The sequence below is a fragment of the Cyprinodon variegatus genome, unplaced genomic scaffold (assembly GCF_000732505.1).
Source record: "Cyprinodon variegatus isolate N-32 unplaced genomic scaffold, C_variegatus-1.0 Scaffold271, whole genome shotgun sequence".
NCBI lineage: Eukaryota > Metazoa > Chordata > Actinopteri > Cyprinodontiformes > Cyprinodontidae > Cyprinodon > Cyprinodon variegatus.
In genome coordinates, this window is record NW_015150724.1 from 67,136 (window position 1) to 88,765 (window position 21,630).

General features: G+C 38.4%; 1 protein-coding gene across 1 annotated transcript in view; it reads right to left on the reverse strand.

Moving 5' to 3' along the window:
* LOC107089923 (nuclear factor of activated T-cells, cytoplasmic 1-like) overlaps nucleotides 1-21,630 on the reverse strand; it is a 43,966-nt gene that overhangs the window by 11,160 nt on the left and 11,176 nt on the right. The window contains exons 4-7 of the mRNA XM_015382986.1: nucleotides 16,126-16,328; nucleotides 12,688-12,860; nucleotides 11,599-11,739; nucleotides 1,152-1,207 (exon numbers count right to left, since the gene is read on the reverse strand). Coding sequence (XP_015238472.1) covers nucleotides 1,152-1,207; nucleotides 11,599-11,739; nucleotides 12,688-12,860; nucleotides 16,126-16,328 — 573 coding nt within the window. The remainder of the gene's footprint in view (nucleotides 1-1,151; nucleotides 1,208-11,598; nucleotides 11,740-12,687; nucleotides 12,861-16,125; nucleotides 16,329-21,630) is intronic.

Genomic DNA, 21,630 nt, shown 5'->3' on the forward strand with positions numbered 1-21,630 from the left:
GCAGCTGCTGAGAATTATTTTTGTTTCTTAACCGGTTTGGCTAGCGTCATTGTTATGTGTGCAAAACATAGCCAAGGAAGGAACACTTGATTTTAATTCTATAAGTTTTTTATCAAGCTTGCTTAATATTGTGCACAGCATAAACCTCAAAATATTGTTCTTATTGTTTATTGTATTTATTTATTCCATTTTATTTATTAATGAAAATATTTCTGTAGAATTTTGGAGTCTTTGTTTTTATCCTTGTGGTATCGAAAATGGTATCGAGTATCGAATATTTTCCTTGGTATCGGTATCGAGTTGAGGAGTTTAGTATCGTGACAACCCTAGCACATAGCACAAGTGACACTAAATGCTGAAGCACCAGCGTCTGGTTAAAAGTCCATTTGTTTTAGCCGTTTGAAAGCATAAGGCCCCTCAGTCGGTTTATAGAGACAGACCACAGATGAAAGACATCAGCAATTAAAAGCATGCTATCATAATGCCCAAGGAAACTAGTTTTCCACAACCCTCCTTGGCTCTCCGCTCTGAAAGCAGACCTAACTAACCGATGAAATCTTAATGAACTCCAGAGCTAAAGAAGCTCTCAGTGACACGAAGAACAACATTTACTTCATTCCCTCTGTCGACAATTCCCTTTTGGTCACTTTTATATTAACACAATCTGAGTGTGTGACTGTACGTCAGTGAAAATGAGTGCACTGGTTTATTTTCTCATTACAACCTTCACGACAAGCACCAGGTAGAAACAGGGGTGTGATTTGCTTCTGGCTGCACGCTCACAGGCACAGATGAGGTGTTTAAGCCCAGCTCACCGCAACACTTCACTATGAACTAAACGTCTAGCTATGCACTCAGGGCACCATTGGCGTTTGTGCTTGTATTTGAGCGTGTTTCTGCCCGTGTCATGTTTTTATGCAACACCACAAGAGAACATGTTTACCTCAAGGATGGTACAGTGATTTTGTGAAAATTCCATTCAGGATTGCATCGACTAATCAGTGTGGTCTGTGTTTTTTACTTTGTAATGCCTTAGCAAAGGTTACATCATTAAGTGGGACAAATGAGGAGGAGACCAAAGAAAGGAGTAAGTCTCAGGGGGAAGAGAGGACTGAAGCGACAGGCATTTTATATAAATAATGGGTACTTACAGATTTGACAGTGTCCTTGTCAACCTTGGCTTCTGTCTCCCACAAATGGTGCCCATCTGTTGACACAGACACCAAAGAGATTATGATAACATCTATGCCATATGATAAAAGAAGGCAATAGGTGGCTGAGACTTGCAGGAGAAAGTCAGGAAAACAATGGTAGTGTCTTTAACCGTAGGCCCCGGAATATTTGGTAAATTTCAAAATCTACAAGTTGCAATTCAATAAATTCAATAATCTCAGTAATTTAAGTAATTCAATAATCTCAGTAACTTAAGGATTTATCTGTCTGTACATCTATCCATCAATCTTATCTGAGATTATGTTGTGGATGTAAATGACTGAAGAAGAATTCAGACGTCACACTCGATGTCTATGGGAATGCTCATTGATTTGTCCTAGATCAGAGGTCTGCATCCAGCTCTGGGAACCCCAAGTAGCTCTTCAGAACCTTCAGATTGGCTCTTAATAACGAACGATGATGACAAAAAAACAGCTAATGTTTTCAATTAAAGACAAACAAAACAAAAGCAAATACAGGACTTTTTAAGAAAGAGTATGTAACATTTTGGGGCTCTAAATGAGTTATATTTGCATAGATGACTGAAAGCAAAAAGAAAGAAGTAAGATGCATCAGTCTACATAATCCTCCCTAGGTTTCCAACTTTCAGCTGTCTACAAATCACTTACGTCTTCTAATTACTTCTGGCTGACCCTTCTCTTCAGGCCAATTTTCCATGGCAGATCCTATCTAAGGTGGAAGCCACAGACAAAGCAGGCATAGGATCATAGGGGATACTGAAACTCCTCTACCATGTTAAACTGCCAATTCTGTTAAGGGTGGGGGGAAATCAGTGGTTGTCTTTATTAAGAAAAAGATAACCAAGAGTAACTTGCTTCTGTACAGTAAGTCCATAGGAAGCTTTTGTTCCCAGTTTATGCTTTCCTATTAGGTGTTTGATGCCAGTAAAGAACCCTGGTTCATTTGTTTTATTTCTTTTCTGCAAAACTGGCAGCCTTTCCCACTCTCCCTTTTTTTTTTTATATCCACTTGATGTAAAAAGGTTTCCCTTGCTGCCATGTACTCAAAGATCCCTGTGAGCTACTGCAGCTGCTGCAAGCCTGTAAAGGTTCAGCTCACATTCTTTGCGTTTTCCCTGGGATTTCATGCCACACCTTTCGTGAGCAGACTCGGGTTCTGCTGGGGCAATCAGGAATGGCCATATTGCAATTTTTTTTTTCTTTTTTTCAGAACCAATGAGTCATTACATCTGTCAGAAGTGGCAGGAAGACAGTGCAGCCTTTGTGTAAGCAACACTATATGAGGTAACACCATGGTTTCTGCAGCTCTCCTGCTATATGTTAGTAGCAGAATAGAGAGAGCTATAGATCAAGAGGAAATGCTAAACCTTTCATAAGAAACAGAAAAAAAAAATTGTTTAATGGCAATTTCCAAACTACTTATATCAAAGGACTAACTTAGCCGGCAAGATCCAAGAGGTTTTCTCTCTTTAAAGAGGCTTGTGTTTTTCAAATAATTGCATGAGTGTGAAGCTAAAGGACTGCAGTCAAACTTAGATCTTTATTGCTGAGATGTGGTAGTGGGGGCGGGTGGTCAACTTTATTGTTCTGAGAGAAAAAAAAAAAGTCAGTTGATAGAGCTTTCCAAAACGGCCATATTAAACACAGTAGACGACAAAAACAGACAGTGCACAGATTAGATAAGGGCTTCCTGTTGCGAAACTTGATGAAACTAGATCTCCATATGGAAAAGTATGCCTCTCTGTGAGGAAGATGCACATGCAGAATCATGCTGGTAAGATGACTGTGGAGTTAACAGACATCTTGCATGTAGCAGGTGAAAAGAGGCACACGTACTGCTGTGAAGCTGAAATGATTGGAGCAGGCCAATTAGAGCGAGCACAGACACAGGGAAGGTCATAACAACAGAGAGAGGCAGACAGAGATGAGCATTCCTCATGTTACGTCTAGAGGAACCAAGAGGGAATCTCGCCCACCTACGCTCTGGGAGACTCTCCAAGAGGGAAACCTTAGACTACAACGTCAAAGTGAAGCTCCAGCAGTAAACATGTTTTTCAAAGACTTAATCTTTCCACCTCCCTCTTCATATTTGCCCTCTCCATCTGCGTCTCTAAATCACTTTGCTCAAGCAAAGTTTAATGTTTTCTCAATCAAACCAAGAAATTCAACAATGCTGTGGTCGGATGGAGATGGAGGCTACTTGTGGCTTACCGTCAGAGATCGGCGTACGACTGATAACCACAGGACTTTCCGTTTTCTCCTTCTTCCCTGCAACATCTGCAAAATGCTTCTGTTCCCGACAACACCTCCTCATGCAACCAACCTCCACCCACGTTCAATGTGCACAAACAGATGCAGACACATGCAAACATACAACCACAATATCCTTTACCTTTGTTCTGGCTTTCAACTTAGATTATAGGAGGTGGCGAAGCACGGAACAATAGCTGCCGAGCACAGAACAGTATCCTTGATGGGAGTTTTGTTGGAAAACTAAGGGTTGATTTTAAAAGACAAATAGGTGGATGTGTGCTCTCTTATTCAAGGTATAATGCTCAGGGATAGGTGACTCACTTGAGGATAGGTGACTCACTTGATCAAATGAGATCCACAAAGACTAACACCAGACAACTCTGACAATACAATGATTCTTAGAGCAATTAGACTTTGCAAAGGCTGTGTCAACTTTGGCTCTTTGGCTTTATCTCCTAATAACACCTCATCCAGGTTGTGTAGTTGGTCACAATCTGGCAACACTGTTATAGTTAAGCTCACTCAAACAAATCTTGTTTGTCCTTTTTTCTTTGATTAAAGTCTTGATAATGATCAAGGGGAGGTCAATGAGCTCCATCTGGTTGAAATGAAAAATATATCATTATATTCCAGATAAATATTTCAGACATATGTTCTGACTCATTGCTTCAGAAGGCCCGACAACTGACTGGTGATATATTTACCCTTACAGTGAACTTACGGTTTTCGACAGCCAGAGGTGAAATTGCTTTTTAAAAAGCAGCGTTTTGTACATGGCAGCCTTCTGTGACTGAAGAGAGTTCAGTTCAGGTTATTTTGAGGATGGAAAATATGATTCACATGCCTAATTGGGGAGTTTTTCTTATGATGTATTTTGCAGCTATCTTTTTCTTCCAGCTTGGATTTTAAGAAGCATCCCCCCACTTTCCTGTTTACATATCTTGAGTTTATTTTCCATTTTATTACCTTTCTACTGCCCCTGCTGCTGCCTTGAATTAAAATGCTTCAGTAATTTTGCACACACTCTCACGGCAGTCACCTTGCTGCCCGTGGAAAAGTGAAGCCAGGAGACTAGACGGATTCTCCAGTGACTGATTCCAGAGATACAGCTGGAATCTCCTCCTGAACACCAGAGGCATTGTAAAAAAAAACTGTGAAACCAGGAAAATAAAAGTATGCTTCACATCCTGAGGCATCAGTAGCAACAGGGACCTGACAGTAAATATATGATGGATTTATAGTCAGGAACTCAGTTTGGGTAAGTGTATTATTTTTTGTTTTTTTGGGATGGGAGTGTTGGCCTAGAGGGTTAGAGCAGTGCACTTGTGCTATGAGAATGTTGCAAGTACCTGGTTTGATCCCCAAAGCCTCAATCTGGGTTACTGAGTGCTCCCAGGGCACCGAACAATGGCAGCCCACTGCTCCCCAAGGACATAGGTTAAATGCAGAGACAAATTTCTCCAATGTGAGATCAATAAAGTTCAGTTATTATTAATAAGACAGGTGTGGTGATTTTACCTGACTACAAAAGAGACTGGGCTTATATCAGTTTATCTGGTCGGTACTGCACATACAAAGGAAATGCTGAATGTTTTATAGTATTCATAGTATCAGCTTTGAACTTGTTCAGCTTGAAAGCTGGTTAGTGCTCCACAACATTTTTACAGACTAGACGTAACCTTTATAACTAATTGTTTTTTTCTTAAAAAATACCTTATTAAAAATTGCATCTCCCATAAAACAGCTGAAGAAATATCATTACTACTAATGTAGCCTAGGAAATCTTAAAGATCAATTGCATTTAGGGTGGTTTTTATCATTTAAATGCAACAATGTTCATGTTAATTCCATTTTTTTTTTCTCCATGAAAAACATATTAAAATATGTTTTTGTATGCATCTTATATGTGTATCCTTTTACACTAATTCTAAAACTAGGTTAAAATCTTGTCTCGTTTCGTTTGGCCACTATTATGAAGCAGGGTGGTTACCCAGGACAACATTCATGCAAGACCCAGTGTTTAGATATAACAAAAGGCAGTGTTTACCAAGTATTAGTCCAAAATTAGCATCATAAATCATGCTCTGGTCAGCCCAGTCAGATGATGATGCCAAAGCAGAGTCTAGACATACCAGATGTACAATACCTCAACCAGTTCATCTGGTGTTTAGACTTGCCTGTGCTAGCTGCTTAATTCAGGTGTAAACAGCCTTTATATGAACTCTAACAATTTTTCCAGCAGGAATTATGATTTCCAAATTCTACAAAATAAACTATCAGAAGACATGCTGAGGGCCAGTCTTTTCTTTGCTGCAGACCAGGCCGTGTGGCACTCCGGAGCTGCAGGCAACACTCCAATCCAACAGATTTAAAATCCATCCAGCTCACCAGGGAATTCCCTCCCCTCCCCTCTGAGTCAGAGAGTAGGCTTTCCCCATCTCTCTCTCTCTCTCTCTCTGCTGCTCTGTTTATCTGTCTGTCTCTCTATTTTCCCTGCCTCTAGCGCTCATTCCATCTGTGGAAAGCAGGGCAGGCCAGAACCCACACATTAGGTGTGCCAGGTATGTCTTCCTTTATCAGTGCCAGTTGAGCGGTTTGGATAAACTGGCACAAAATAAATAATAGCAACACCATAAAACCTGAATCCAGCTCGACAAAGCACAAGCTGATGGAAACTTGAACAAAATGCTAAAGCTGCGGCTCGGCAAAAGAATTTCCTTTCATCCCCAAAAGAGAGGAAAAAGACAAATCTTGTGAGCGAAGGATTGCTTACATTGTAGCAAAAGCAAAGACTTGAGGAGAGGATTTCTTGGGTTTAACGGTGATCAGGCTATTTGATTTATTTGATCTTTATTCTATTTGTGGTTGGAAATGAGCTGAAACGCTAAGAAAAATATTGAGTGAAAAGGACCAAATATTGACTGATAAGGATGGATGGAACATAGAATAAGTATTTCTAAATTACAGAGAATAATCTAATGTTCTGCATGTTGTTAAAAAACAAATCAACTTGCCAAAAGATTTACCAGAAAATTTAGTAAGAGAAAACATGGTGCATGTTATGTTCTCTTTCCTTATGCACCTGGAAACGGGCAGCAGGAATAATGAAGCCTTGCCTTTTTCCTCCTTTTTTCCTTCCTTCTCGCTCTTTTCAAGAGCTTGGGATCTGCTGCTTTCCGCTTCACCCCTCAATGGGGAATCCTTGGTGTATGACTCACTGAAAACACTTCCTCCTGAACAACACAAACAGGCCTGGAGGCTAGCAGCTAGAGCAGGTACCAATGTACGCAACAACACCAGCAAATACATGCACATACATCAAATTCAGAGAGTTTGCATCAGTTTATCCTGTGGGCGATGACGGGAAGCAGTGGGGATGGATGGGAGGTTTAAAAAGAAAGTAATTATTATTCAAGCTGCATTAAGATTTGGCAGCAGAGGTTGGAATAGCTTGGTTTATATGATACTGGGGGTGTCTCAGGGGGTATGGTAGGAAAGACCTAATAAAAAAAACACACACACATACACAAAAGGAGATGAAGGTTTTAGCTGTATTGATGGGTAAATAATCTGGTGGTTTTGTAAACTCCTGAACAGACACATTTTTTCTTGCAGTGTCTTGGAAAAAAAATTCATACTCCTTGACCTGAAGCTAAACATATAGTGTATCTGCATAGACTTCTTTTAGTTAACAGTTACTGAAACTGCCTTTTGTTGTGTAATGTCTTCACAATATGTCTACAAACTAAAATGAATACCCATTCTTTGGAAAATAATCAAAGCCTAGATAATTGATAGCAGATTGTCTTTAAAACTGCATTCTCAAAGTTATCAGGTTAAGTTCTGGACCTTGACTCTTACAAGAAAATGTTGCGATCTGCTGCAGCTCTAGATCCTTTCTTTAAAATTGTTGTCCTGCTAGAAGATTAATCTCTTATCCAGACCTGTGTTTTGCAGTCACTTCCATGAATGACCTGTATGTCGCTACATCCATTTTTCAATTAGCTTTACGCAATGTCCTTGTCCCTGCACTCCACTGCAAAGCATAATACTGCAATTGTGTTTCACAATAGGGGGAGCATGATAAAAAGAGTTGGCTTGATTTGACCCTACAACAGGGTAACAGAATAAATAGAGTGGAACAAAAATGTTCACAGGCTTTTCTGATTATAAAGTGTATAAGAAAAAGTGGCATCTTTTTTAAACCACTCTCCAATACTGCAATACTTTGTGTACATCTAAATTACTGAAACCCAACTAAGTGCATTGAAGTTTGCAGTTGTAGTGTTTCACAAAGTTTGAGTGGTAAATAAATACTTTTGAAGGGCACTCTAGAATTGGAATGCCTCTAATTAAATAGCTCAAGTTTATTTTGGCACATAAATATGTGATTAATATTTCTAGTTTTGAATAACTTTAATGAATTTTCAAATTCTTATATAAAGTGTATTTTTTCTTGAAATACTCATGGATATTTTAGACTTCTTCATTCAACCACTAATTGTTAATGGTCCAATTTTGTAAATTTTTATGGAATTTTTTTTCTTACTTCAAATTGGAGCATTTAACAAAATGCAAGCATTTACGATTTATAGTCGCCCCATTTGAGCTAATGGGCTTTTAAGTTGCCTGTGATCTTGTTCTGACTCAACCTAGATGATTTTCACTGCAAAGGATTTTTCACACAAGTTGGAATAAGACTGAATCCGTCTGTTGCTCTTTAGGATTTGTGGAGCATTTTGGAAGGTGTTTATTGGAGTCAATTTCGGAAAGTGAGCAGCCATTCTGACTTTCGATGGCAGCAGCAGTAATGGCTGTCACCACTGTGGCAAAAGCAGTGATTGGTTTTTATGCCTTCCAAGGCGTTTGGCTGCACTCGAATGCGTGTGTCTCTTTGAGCGTAATGGTAACTGTCTGAGAGGAATAATCATTGTGGTGCAAACTTTCAAAGACTCATTTAGTCATGAACTTTTCCAGCAGAAAATAAGACTGAAGTCAGAGAGAAAATTTATAATTTTGAGGTATTTTTTCTAAATAATTTTCATTGTGTTACCCTCACTTTAAATTACAGAAATAATTCTGTGAAACTATATCAAATAGGATTTATTTGATATAAAATACCTAAATTAAGGCTGGATTTGCGGCATTATCTTGAGCCCATATGCTCTGCCCTTTTCCATGCTCATATGTAGCTTCCATTACTGAACGTGTGTGCACATGTGTGTTTGGAGTGTGTTAGTAAGTCCGTAATGGGCTTTTTAACTCCAAGCAGTAGGTCATTAAAATTTAGATAAAAGCAGTCTAAGTAGCAAACAGATAACTGCTCTTCTGATCTCTCACTCAAATGAGAGGACTCCGAACACAAACTGCTAGAATATCAATAGCAAGGCAAAGTGGGGAGGTTCCCACTGGAGCAGAACTCCACACTGGCTAATGTGTTTAGCAGATATCAAGGATAGAGGTACACAAAACTGAATATTGAGGGGGGGAAACACAACAGAAGGAAACAGGGCTGAGGCAAGAAGTGTGGGTGAAAGACAGGAAACACAACCTAGAAGGGGGTCATAGGGCTCAGACAGGAGGGCATATATGTATGAATTTTCTTCTTCAGGGACTCCCCCATCCTCCATCCATGACTAAGTAAATCCAGGAGGAAGGAGACCCCCATATTACCAACATTCAGTCCCTTCCTTAACCACAGAGTCTTTACAGTTAATCTTTTAAACAGAACATATCAAATTTTTATAGTTTTTTTTTTTTTCATTTTTCTCTTTAAACTTTAAACAAGTAAGATCAAAAAATATTAAACACATTATTTTATATTGTGTCCATCCACTGTTCTTCTAGATATCAGGCATCAGCAATTGACTAGTATGAAATGTAATTCAGACGAAAACAAAGCCCCTAATTTTACTGAATACTGCTATAAAATATTAATATGAAATAGTAAAGTATAGGGTTGAAATAAATAATCGGATTAATTGTGATTAAATGATCATTGAAATAAACAACAACAAATGTAGTAATCGATTAATGTCTAACTGGAGTATAGAGACTCTAAAACATGTCTTTAGCTAACAGAGCGACCAACTTAGAGCAGTAATTATACCAAAATTGTAAAAAGAAATACCGTACTATGTAAACGTTTGACATTTAAGATAAAAAAAAAAAACGTTTTGGTCTGTTAATGTGCTCTAACCATAACAAGTGGAAAAGTTTTTGTTTCCCCTGACTTAATTCCGTAAAAAAGTTTACTTAAGGAACATTTGTTGTCTTTATATCAATTCATTAATTGAAAAAATAATGGACAAATTCATCGATTAGCAAAAATAATCATTAGTTGCGCCATAGTAAAATTGTGCTTTATGCCTACAGGTTTGCCAAAAAATACAATGTCTTTTTTTTGAAAAGGTGAGGAGATAACAGTAAAATCTGATGTATAAAAGATGGCCAAAAATGTGTTGCATTTATTTATTCTTCTATAGAGTTCAAATCTTTGTTTACAGATTCATGTTAGGCCTCTGTGCTGTTTGAAACTTTTTCTGCCTTCATTTCTTGTGCTCTAGGAAACATTTTATAATAGCAACAAATAGTGCCTGCCACATGTCCATTGACTTTCTCTCTTTTGATTCATTCTTGAACATCTTCTTGATCATGAAGTCACATCTGTCTCTCAGTGCAATGGATATATAAAAATTGCGCAATGTTTTTAATTCAACTTTGCATCCTCATTTCTCATTTTCAAGTTTAGGTTACCTTCTTTTATAAGGACAGTCTGCTTTTACCAGTTTTGAGTATTATTGTGACTTTTTAACTACATGTACAGTGTGAATAATTGTTTGAAAATCAGAGGGAGCATACAAGATAATCTCCAATATTTTATCTTTAGATTTTTGGTGGTGTAGTTTTTCTAAATTACTACAGACGAGGCACTCCTAGTGAAGGACATCTCCTTAATTGTGAATTAGTTTTTTGCAATTGCTTTGACTATCTGAGGAACACTTTGGTGATTTTCAGTGGTTTGGATAATATACAGTATATGCTACAAAACCAAATATATTTTACCCAGTTCTGTAGAAAGTGCCAAAGACAAGCACTAATTAAATCTAATTAAGCTTCAATAAACTACAGTATATGGCTGCGATGGACTGGCGACCTGTCCAGGGTGTACCCCGCCTATCGCCCGTAGACAGCTGGAGATAGGAACCAGCACCCCTCGCAAGCCCACTTGGGATTAAGCGTGTTAGGATGGATGGATGGATGGATGGATGGATGGATGGATGGATGGATGGATGGATGGATGGATGGATGGATGGATGGATGGATGGATGCATAAACAATATGGTTTCATTTGAGTGTTGCCTAAGGCAGGTATTGCTGGCATATCTTTAACATTAAACCATACCTTTAACTATTTAAAATGAATAAAAAGTTAAACTCAGTACGGCTTTTAGAGAGACAGCTGTGTATAAACGGTTTATTCATTTAAATTGTACATGAAAAAAAAAAGTTCCTAAATTATTATGATGACGTTACTTTGAGGAAAGTTTATTTGATAGTTCAAGCCTTTAAAGTTGAGATTATGGCAGTGAGTACATGTTTAATTCGATTATTTTGTGCTCAATCAAACAATTTTTCATGATCATCAGTCAATCATATGCAAACTTGGTTATTATTCCTTCTGCCGTTCCCTCCACCCACGGCATTGAGAAACCAGAGAAACAAAAGGACTCGCCTCTCTTAGGCAGTTGCAGCGACGAGCAACCATGGCAAGTGTGTGGCAAAATGAGTGAGAGGGTTAACTGTCAGGAGCAGGGCAGTAAGTAAAGACAGAACAGCAAGGCAGAAAGGAAAAGTGAGAAAAAGAGATATTGCACATGCCCTGGTCGTGATTCATTCCTTCACTTGTGGCGAGAACCAAAGAACAGGCAATGGAAACTTCAGCGAATGTAAATACGCTTTGGTTAAAAATATAGTGGTCTAATGCACACCACATGTTGCTTTCTGGCAAGTCTTACTCTATTTTGACGGGAAGAGGGAATAAAAAAAAACACAACTGGAAGTGAGAAGGGTAGAGACATTTAAAAGAGATATTAGGAAGGGAAATTAAAATGCAAGGAACACAGTCTGTGAAGGTTTGCATCCAGTTTACCCTGTGCCTTCTCCACGAACACCACCTTGGACTCGGGAAGGAAGTTGAGTCCGCCGAGCAGCATCATTTTGCCACCAGTGGCAGGATAGCTCTCCACACTCTGCTTCTCCACCAAGGGAAGCTCCTGAGCTGAACGCTGGGCTGCAGAAACACACACAAACTCACCTTTCAACACTGATTTTGAGTCCAAGTGAACAAACTTACTGATCACTATCTACTCTGAGAAGAGCATGACCAGGACAAGGCCTGTAAAACACCAGCTTTTCATTAAGAGAACCAGCTTATCAAATTTATTACAATGATATCATGACCTCTTGCTAAGAGGTTTTCAGCCAACTGCTGCTTTAAAAAAGGTGCAGAACGGCTCAGAATAATACGTTCATGCTCAGATCTTTGCTTCATTATTTCCATCAAGCAGCCAGTGGCCAACCACCTGTCTCTGTTTTCTTTAAAATGAAGCAAGCTGGGATCACCTCTAACCTCTGGAATACAATGAGATGATTCACAGCCAGATACTTAAAAAAACTGGATCTCTATTATCACTAAGATGTGGATTTAATTTATGAGTTTACTTTAAAACAAGTTTCCTAGAGAGCTAAAGGTCCCTTACTGTTCAGCCACGATAAACCAGCTCTGATTAACTTTGACGTTCTGTTAACGTCATCTCTGTCTAAACATCTTGACTTGATTACATTCTTGGGTGCCAATCACATCATAAGTATACACAGAAATGAATGTCAAAGAAACAGAAGTTTCTTATGATGGAATCATTCAAACGTGCCAAAACTGCGGCTGGAAAACGACCTTTGAGGAAAGTGTGCTAATGGGTTGCTTTTACCACATAACTTGGGCATTCATAAAATGTGAATTTGGTAAAAGTAACACGTGTTTGGCACCAGGAACAATACATCTTTTGCCTTTGTGAATTCCTTTGATTGTGTAAAACCTATTGGGTCCAGAGGTAGTGAATTAGTTCCAGTAGGTATTAAAATTGTGGCTTATTTTATTACATTGCAACAATAGATACCACTTTTTTCTTGAATGGAAAGATTTTGTGCTTGTCTCTATTTGTGTGTGTCCCAAACTTACAGCATTCGATGGGGTTTGAAGCAGCCTGCAGCGACACCGTCCTGCCATTGGGCTGGTTGATGTGCACACGGAACACCAACCTCACGCGAGTATTTTTCCGCCCAATGTCTGTTTCTCCTTTGCGCAGTTCAATGTCAGAATTGCGTAGCTTGAGGATTCCTGCACAGTCAATTCTATAAGGAAAGAAGGACAAGAATAAAAAGTTGATCAGTCATTAATTTATATATAATGCTGTCAGTATATAAACACAAGTCTATTGGTTTAGTTAGACTTAGACTAACTTTATTGTCTTTTTGCATACACAGAGTGTATAGAAAACGAAATTTTGATGCATAAAGCTTACAACATATTACATCTTTGCTTTGAAGGAGGACTTTCTGGTTCTGAACGAACACAAAGAAGAGGAGGTGGTTCTGAACGGACCCAGAGAGGAACAGGTTCTGTTTCTGAATGGACCCAGTGACGAAAAGGTTCTGGTTCTTAATTGACCCAGAGAGGAGGAGGTGTTTCTGAATGGACCCAGAAAGAAGGAGATTCTGGTTCTAAACAGACCTAGAGAGGAAGAGTTTCTGGTTCTGAATGGAACCAGAGAGCTGATGTTCTGGTTCTGAATAGGATTTCTTTTATGCGGAAGTTTTTTTATGTATCATTAAATTTATGGTAAATAACACTCTTAAAACTGTTTCTTTCAAAGTGTGCATTCAAAGTGTTACATTTTGTGTTACAATGACAAACTTCAACATACTTGATTTATCTTTTTTCTATTTTTTCTGGAACCGTTACTTTGCAGACCTACTTTTTTTTGCTAAAATTGGAACTGTAAATCAATGTAAGTCTACAAGGTTTCATTGAAATATCGCTACAGATAATCTTTATTTGATTGGGGTTTGGACTTTAACTCATAAATCTGCTTTGATTTAAAACTATCCCCTGTAGTTCTGGCTTTAAGGTTTTTATTCTGTTTGACTCCAGCCATCGCTCAAAAGAAAACGATCCCCACAGCATGATGCTGCCAATACCATGTTTCACACTGAAAATTGCTTTCGAGTGAAATATACAGCTTATAGTTTTCCAAAATGCATAGCATTTTTTTGCTTGGGCCTAATTATCCTTTATACTCTTCTTTTGCTTCCATTATAGAATGATACACTACATGTGTTTTTCTATCACATCAAACTACAATCAAACAAAATATATTTGACTTTGAAATGATACTGCATGACTTAATAAACCCCCCATGCATTTTGCATAAGCAATTGTTTGATTGTGTTAACGCACTGAATACCATTTGGGCATAACTGTTTAAATATTGATTGATATTTTTATCCAATATAAACTCCTCGCATCATTGAGGAGGTGATTATCACAAGACATCAGTATCACAAAAAGATCCATCCGTCTCCAGGGCTACTTTGTCCTTTCAGGCTATTGAATTGGTTCATTCTGCATAGAAGCTGCTGTTAATCATTTCCACATGCAGCAGCAGACCATTGCCTAAGCTGTCTGTCTTTATTTATTTCATTTTACAATTTGGGAGGTAGAGAGCTAAAGTTTCTCTCCTTCCTTTTGGTCGGAAAGAAACGTTTTTTTGCAGGCATTTATAAATTGAAATACAACTAATGCGGCTGGTGAAAGGGAGGAAAAACAAATGGGATATGTTTTGGCATTTTATTTGTGTTACGTGGTAGGCTTTTGGGCAGTGCTGCTGGAACACGGCAAATGTCAAGTTTTAAACCATTCCTTGTTTTCTTTTTTCTTTGGTTTTGGTTTATTCAACACGAATGAGGGAAAACTGAAATCAGTCAAGGCAACCTCTCCTTATCAGTTTTGCATAATTTAGGAATCTGTCATGACCAGGTGAAATCAGCTATGGAAGCTATTCAGATGTCTGACCCTTACTTAAGAAAGCTTAAAATGGGGGTTAAATTTCAAATATGAATGAAAAACCTAAAGCACAGTCTTACAATTCTTGCACAAACTGTCTGCAATTGCGAAATTGTCTACTAGCTTATAATATTAAGTTATGGTAAAAGGTTACACCAAGTTCAGTTAGTTTTTCTGCACAAACTGACTTCTTTCAAGAGGAAAGGGGAGAAACTGAATATGTCAAAAACTACATTTTGCTACCTTCTGCATCCCACACAGCAAGCAAATTATCGCTGGCACGAGAGCAGATAGGCGAAGGCTGCCTTATCGAGTCAGCTGGTAAACATCTCAGTGGAAAGAGACAGTTAAAGGCCTTTCTTTAAGTTTGACTGTCAGGGGAAAACTGGGGAAACTTTAACTTCTTCGCTTTCAGTCTGAGTGTGAGCATTTAAAGAGCAAAAGAAAGTCAGAAGTCATGTTCTTATTGTTAAACAAACAAGAAGGGATGCATTTAGTCAAACCAATTATAAATGCATAGGATTATGTTCCCTCTCTTTGACATAATTGAGGGAACTAATATCATGGTGAAACAAAAAGAAACAATAAATAACTCTGTATTTTAAATCTCTAAAATGCTACCAATAAATATAGTGGGGAGCAAAATTCTGACCTTATTTAAGGTCTGATCTAGAGGGTTATCCCTAACACAGGGTTCTGGGAACAAGTCCAAAAAAGAACATTCCCTACTGCCCCATGAGAAAGGAGCGTCTGGAAAAGTGCTACTACCTGGACACAATGTGGAGTCCTGCTTTGACTTCCTCCCACATCTAAAAACATTCATGACTGGTTGTTTTGTGATTCCAAACTGTCCTCAGAAGAGTTTTCCTCTCACACAACTTATAATAATTAGAGTGCCCTTTAAGTACTGTAATTTGCAATCAAAAGACAGCTCCTTTTCAGATTTTCTGCTTCTATTTTACTGTGGTAGGGGGGCTTTAAGCTTGGTTAACTAAACTTAAAATTGTTTACCTGGCATCTTGTAACTAAATCATATCATATAATGAAATGTTTAGATCATGAAACTGGATAAGTGACTCTGTGTTACTGTGGCAAGCCATTATTTTGATATATGTAATACCGCACACCCATGTTCATTCCTAGCTGTCCAATCTCACAAACGAGCAGTATATGAGCTTAATAGATGGTTGTATTGTTTTTGACACACTTGTTACCAGGGTAGAAATGTTTTTGCACATTAATCTTGCCGTCATATTTTCATACAGTGACATTAACATAGTGGAAGGACTTCATCCAGGTGGGGGGATGTCTGTATTCTGACATTTGCAGCCCCTGTTTATACATGCCAGGTAGAATTAGTCAGCAATGGACAGTTTCAGCCTTAGCACCTGTTCACCTCATGGAGCTAAAGGACAGAGGACTTTTTAGTGTTGTGTAATGTTGTGTTTTTTCTGGCCATGTTTAAAAAAAATGTCAACAAAACAGTTGTGTTTTAAAGTGATGTTTACTTCAGTAAAACTCTGAAGATTAATTAACACATCTCAAATGACTCACATGGCTCTCATGTTGTTTTCTGGCAGCAGAGGGATCTCCAGAATCTTGGTGTTGGATTGCAAGACTTCATGGCTGGCGGTGGAGACGGTTTTGCCGGTGATCCGATGGACCTGGTAGAAGGCATGCGGTCGCAAAAGGCGATCATCTGCCGTCCCAATGAAAAGCTGCAGGGTGAGGGGCTCACTTTCCATGTAACCATAAAGCTGGAAGCAGAACAAAGAAGCTGAGGTGAGAGGAAGCACAACAAGACCCTTATCTGAGGCAGGTTCTCATTTAGGAAAGAGATTTAATCAGCACCAGGAACTAATAACTGACACATAGCTGAGGGGCTCTAATAAACAAATTGTTCATTACAGTTTTAGCCTCCCAAATCGTTTGAGATTATTTATAGAACTTGTAGTAATTGAGACTTTCTTGAATCTGTATGTTATTCTCCTCGGAATTAAAAATCAACAAATTCTTATTATTGTCTTTTTATTTTATATTTTTATGCTGTATTTTATTCTATTATTGTGTTTTATTATTTTTAGCTATGTTGATCACTTTGCTTTTAGCTGTAGCTGTTTTAAAGCGCAATACAAATAAAGATGAAGATGAAATACTGAAAAAGATGAACATTTTCAGGATTTTCACATAACCTTAAAATCTCCTAACTTTAAAACTTTACAAAAATTATGAAAATAAAGAAAATAAAAATAAAAAAAACAAGAAGGAAGCGGCCAGTTCTCTCTAGAACTGAAGTTCATCCTCAGATTAAGGTCAACCTGAATTTTCTTTAATTCTGCTTTTAACCAGTGTTGACTGAGTTATCATTGCTTTTGCATTACTCTTATTGGTTAAATCAAAATGAGTCAGTGGGATTTAGAAAGTATCCTGAGGTCCAACAAAGATGACTTGAAACGCAACAATGATATCACTAAAGAAGATTAAAAATAAAAACTACATTTACAAAAAAGAAACCAAAAAAAATTGTTGGGTTGATTTTTTCAACAAAGTTGCTGAATTTACGCTACTAGGATCGAAGTAGGGTTGATTTAAATAAACATTTGTTCAAAAATTATGGCTTAGCTTGTTGGCTTAGACATCAAGCTAGATCTGGCACTGAACTTCCTTATCAGATGTTACCTAAATATTTCTTATATCTGGGTAACGCTCTTCATCTCACTCTTGTGATAATAGATATTATTCACTCTGAACTATTCTTTGGTTAAAAAATATACCCAGTATGCTAGATCAAGCCTACGACTTAAAAATAAAAGATCTGAACCCCAGATTGCCTCACGTGACCAAGGATTAGGTTTGGAAACTAACCAAAAGTATCTCCTTTTTAATTCAGCCACTGTTAAAGAGTGAATTGTGAACTAAAAAAATCCCTCCATGGAGAACAACATAATCCCGCCCCCTAGGCCTTGGGGCAGTTATGAACTTGCATTGTGATTTCCATTAAAGTTTAGAGACTGTGTCCCACTGTGATGAAAGAGACTAGTGTATCAGTATCACAACTTCAAACAACTACCGCTTTCTTTTGTATTCCTCTATTAGCTGCTGCTGCTCAGCCAATAAAAAGATCAAATATTTGTGAAAAGTTGGAGAGACCCTCCTTGGCCATGCACAGTTTGGAATTGCATTTCATGCATAAACTGATTTATTATCTCAACATAAAAGCAACAATTAATCAAACTATTTTGACAAAAAAATAGATAAATACCTGAATATGGACACAGTATCTCAAAATGTAAGGGGTGACTCAAAACTATTACATTTCCAAGTAATATTTGACTGAGACATTTTACTATCCTATGATTTCATTTGGAGTCAAAGACATAGACCTCCAACGACATACATTTGTTAAACTACAGCATTCTCAAATGGTAATAAGAAGAAAAGATTTGTGCGTCTAAGAATTGCTGTAAAGGTCTAGAATTCATCTTGTACAATTTACCCAAAACAAATCACAGTTCTGCCTCTCTCCTTATGAACCTCCATTGATCCACCCAGGTGGCCTCTTGACCGCTTTAAAAATCTGCTCCAGTAGATCAGTTACAGAAAACCAGGGCTCCCAAAAACTGGGGCTCTTTGACAAAATCCCACAAATTGGTCAATTACCCAAGCACACACCAGCACACTGCCTCAGACAAATTTTCTCTGAGCTCCATCCGAGTGAAAACAGCAGCAACGTCCAACGGAATAAAAAGACCCTACTTGTTTATCTATTGCACTGAGTCATATAGACAAATGCAGACCACATGTAACCTATGACATAATCTGAATAATTGGTTTATAATTACCTCTGAGAGAGCAGGCAGGCACGTGGGTGTGAGGAAGACTGAGGCGACTGGAGAGCTGTCACTTTTTGGTCTTTGAAAAATTGGGGCTACAATTTCATGGACCTGTAATACCTCTGGTTCAAGAACAAATTTGTCTGCGGAAGAAACTTGCCCTGACACAAAGATTAAATGTGTGCTGTCTTTAGTTAATGAGATAGCTTTCGGATAAAGGAAAAGTGAGAGCATGCACCCGTTCCCTTACCAAGTTTCCGAATTAATCACCTTGAATAAAAATAGGGTATGAGCCATTCATAGCAAGTATATATCCATATGTCAGTGATCTAAGTACCAGTTCTTATCTGAGTATCCTCTCTGATTCACGTATGAAGAAATCATATAGACAGTGGTAAAGTTGAAGCTGTCAATCATCTACACTCCCTATTTCTCTTCAGTCGTCGGTAGTGTCTCTAGCAGCTGTCTCGACCTGTTAGCTAGTCACACATGCTAGTCATCAGTGAGTTAAGCAGAGGTTGGGGGCTTCTTGAAGTCTTGGCATCCCAAGGGGCCACTTCATCTGCTCCGTGATCTCACCGACAGGCCCTGTTCCCCTTGTTATATTTTACTTATAGTGTCACTTGCAGTGATTATGTATATGCACACATGCTACCAGTTACTGGTGCACCGACTGCTGGAAGGGCGACAGCAATGATCAAGATACAAATCTGAATCACTGAAGCAGTTAATTGCATGACGTTGGGTTTTTGGATTAATAAGACACAGGCAGCTAGACTGCAAGGCTTTGTTTTTTGTCACATTTTTTTGTGACCTTAAGCCTTTACCTCGGCTGCCAGATGACTACAGGGTGGGCTTCAAGGAAAGGCAGGACAGTAGGATTGGTGGGAATGGAATGGGGTGGAGAACTTGTCTTTTTACTCATTTTGTGGTTACACACAGTGATTCAGGTATGAGGACTTAAAACCTCATGGGGGAGAGGAAGTGATTAATGAGGTCAGGTAATCCTCTTGGTGACGTTAGCCTACCCGGCAGCAAGAAAAGGCGGTCTAGTCCCCCTGGGTGACCACTTTCAATCGTTTTTCCATATGTGCTCCCATTGACCCTCTACTCACAGTCCTGCCTTGGCTTCTTCTGAACTCCTCTGATACTCAGTTGACTGCACATCACAAGCAGACTACTTCATTACGTTTAAGAATGAAATAAAATCAAGTTAGCAGCCAGTGAGACAAGTTGTGTATTTTTGTCCCCTAGTGACTGTTTTTGCTTTAACTGCAGCCTATCTGCATCTGCATGGCTTATTTATTTTTTTGAAAAGTTAAAGTTTAAAGAGTATCTACGTTACACAAAGTATCTGAAGGCCATTTTACCCAAAGTATCAGATAGAAAACATACAAACAAAATACTCCAAGAAATCTTTTCAAATTTGGTTTTGTTAAAACCCCCAATTTTAATGTATGACAACTTTGGGGATTCTGGAATTTCAGCGAAACCTTAGTCTAATTTTTTCTTCTGAATTGTATTATATGTAACTCTATCTTAACTTCCTATTAACTTTATCTAGTTTTCATCTGATGCTATTGAAAAATAAACCAGCAGAATGGGCCAGAATTAACAATACCTTCAGCTCTGCTGCAATCTTCTCTACCCTCATACTTTAAACTGCATCCACTACTATAGATTTTAAAATGCTTAAAATGTACTAATTTTGGTCTTATTTGACCATAAAAATTTGCCATGATCCCTATGTGGTATTTCGCCAAAAACTGAAGGGGAATTTCTTTGACTTTATATCAAAAATGTTTTTTCTTTATACTCTGCTCATGTATTAGATGAGTAGTGAGGGCGGCTGTTTGTACACTTCCTCTTTAGGAGTATAAGATTCAGGGTAACTGAAATATGAAATAGCTGAACAACAACAAAAACTTTTTTCAAAGTATTGTGTATGTTTCCCTGTGATCCATCTTTTGGTCATCCCCTTTGAAAAAGAGATTGGGCACAAGACAAACAGTACACTTCAGCAGATGACGCCCTCATTTACTAACAGTAGACATATATATGTCAGTCAGGATAAAATAAACACTTTATAAAGCTTTTCAGAGTAGGCTATCCTTTAGTTTCCTTACTAACAGTGGCATCTAAAATGTCGCCTGCATCTGGCATGAATAGTGAAAATAAAAGATTTCAACATGTTAATTGTTCCGATTCAGTGCAAAATTAGTTATGTCTGTCCCGGCTGGAAATTGATTGTGAATACAGTTGAGAGGAGTGCATTACACTGCCGTCTCTACTTCAGCTATTCCTTTCATCACTGCCTCAAATGTCATGACTCGTAGAAGTCCACGTGGCACAGAGAGGAGTACTGGAAGTAGAAGGGGGTTGGGGAGTGGTACTGGGGAGAAATGCAGAAGTTGATTCAAGTTTTCTCCCATTATCCCAGTCTCTCGTCTGTCAAGTGCTGACACACACGCTGCCAGCCTTTGCTGTACCCAATTAAATATACACTCATCCAAGTTGTCTCTCCTTGCAGACTTTACACCATCACCCGCCTGGCTCACTCACATCTCCCATGCCCCATAATGAACACACAAAGCAACATATGCAATTCTTTAATGTGTTTCGTTCCCATGGATGCAAATACCACTCCTTTTGCTAGCTAACAAACTTCTATTGCTCTTAAGGTTTTTGTGGAACCGACTACTTAGTGTTATGTCATCGAGGGCAACATTTCAAGCAAAAGCCTGTGTCTAGACTACTGCGGGTCAAAATTCCCTATAAAAACAATGGTTTTGTTAACAGAAAAACCTGCCATGAGAAACATCATCTAAGTCTACCAAGGTTTTTATAAGGGAGATGATGCATTGATAATCACTCTCTCTCCTCTAACTGCCCAAAAAACACCAGGCTCTTGTGCTACGCATCATGAATGTACAGCTTGACTGGTTATCACTTCAAACCAAGAAAAACGATGCACAGCTCTGTACTTTTCCACATAGTATTAACTGGTAATTAGTGGTAGCCCGATACTGCTGTAAGGGAAGGAGAACCACAATTTGCGAGTGGCATAAATAGCCCTTTGGGCTACAAATAATAGTTCTGACTAAGCTCTAACAGCACCACAGGGTAAACCGAGCCTTTTGAATATCAAACAGGAGGCAGCAGTAGATTTAATGAGCAATTAGCTAGTACAGTATAGTTTGCTGTACATTGGGTGGGGTTTCTTTGA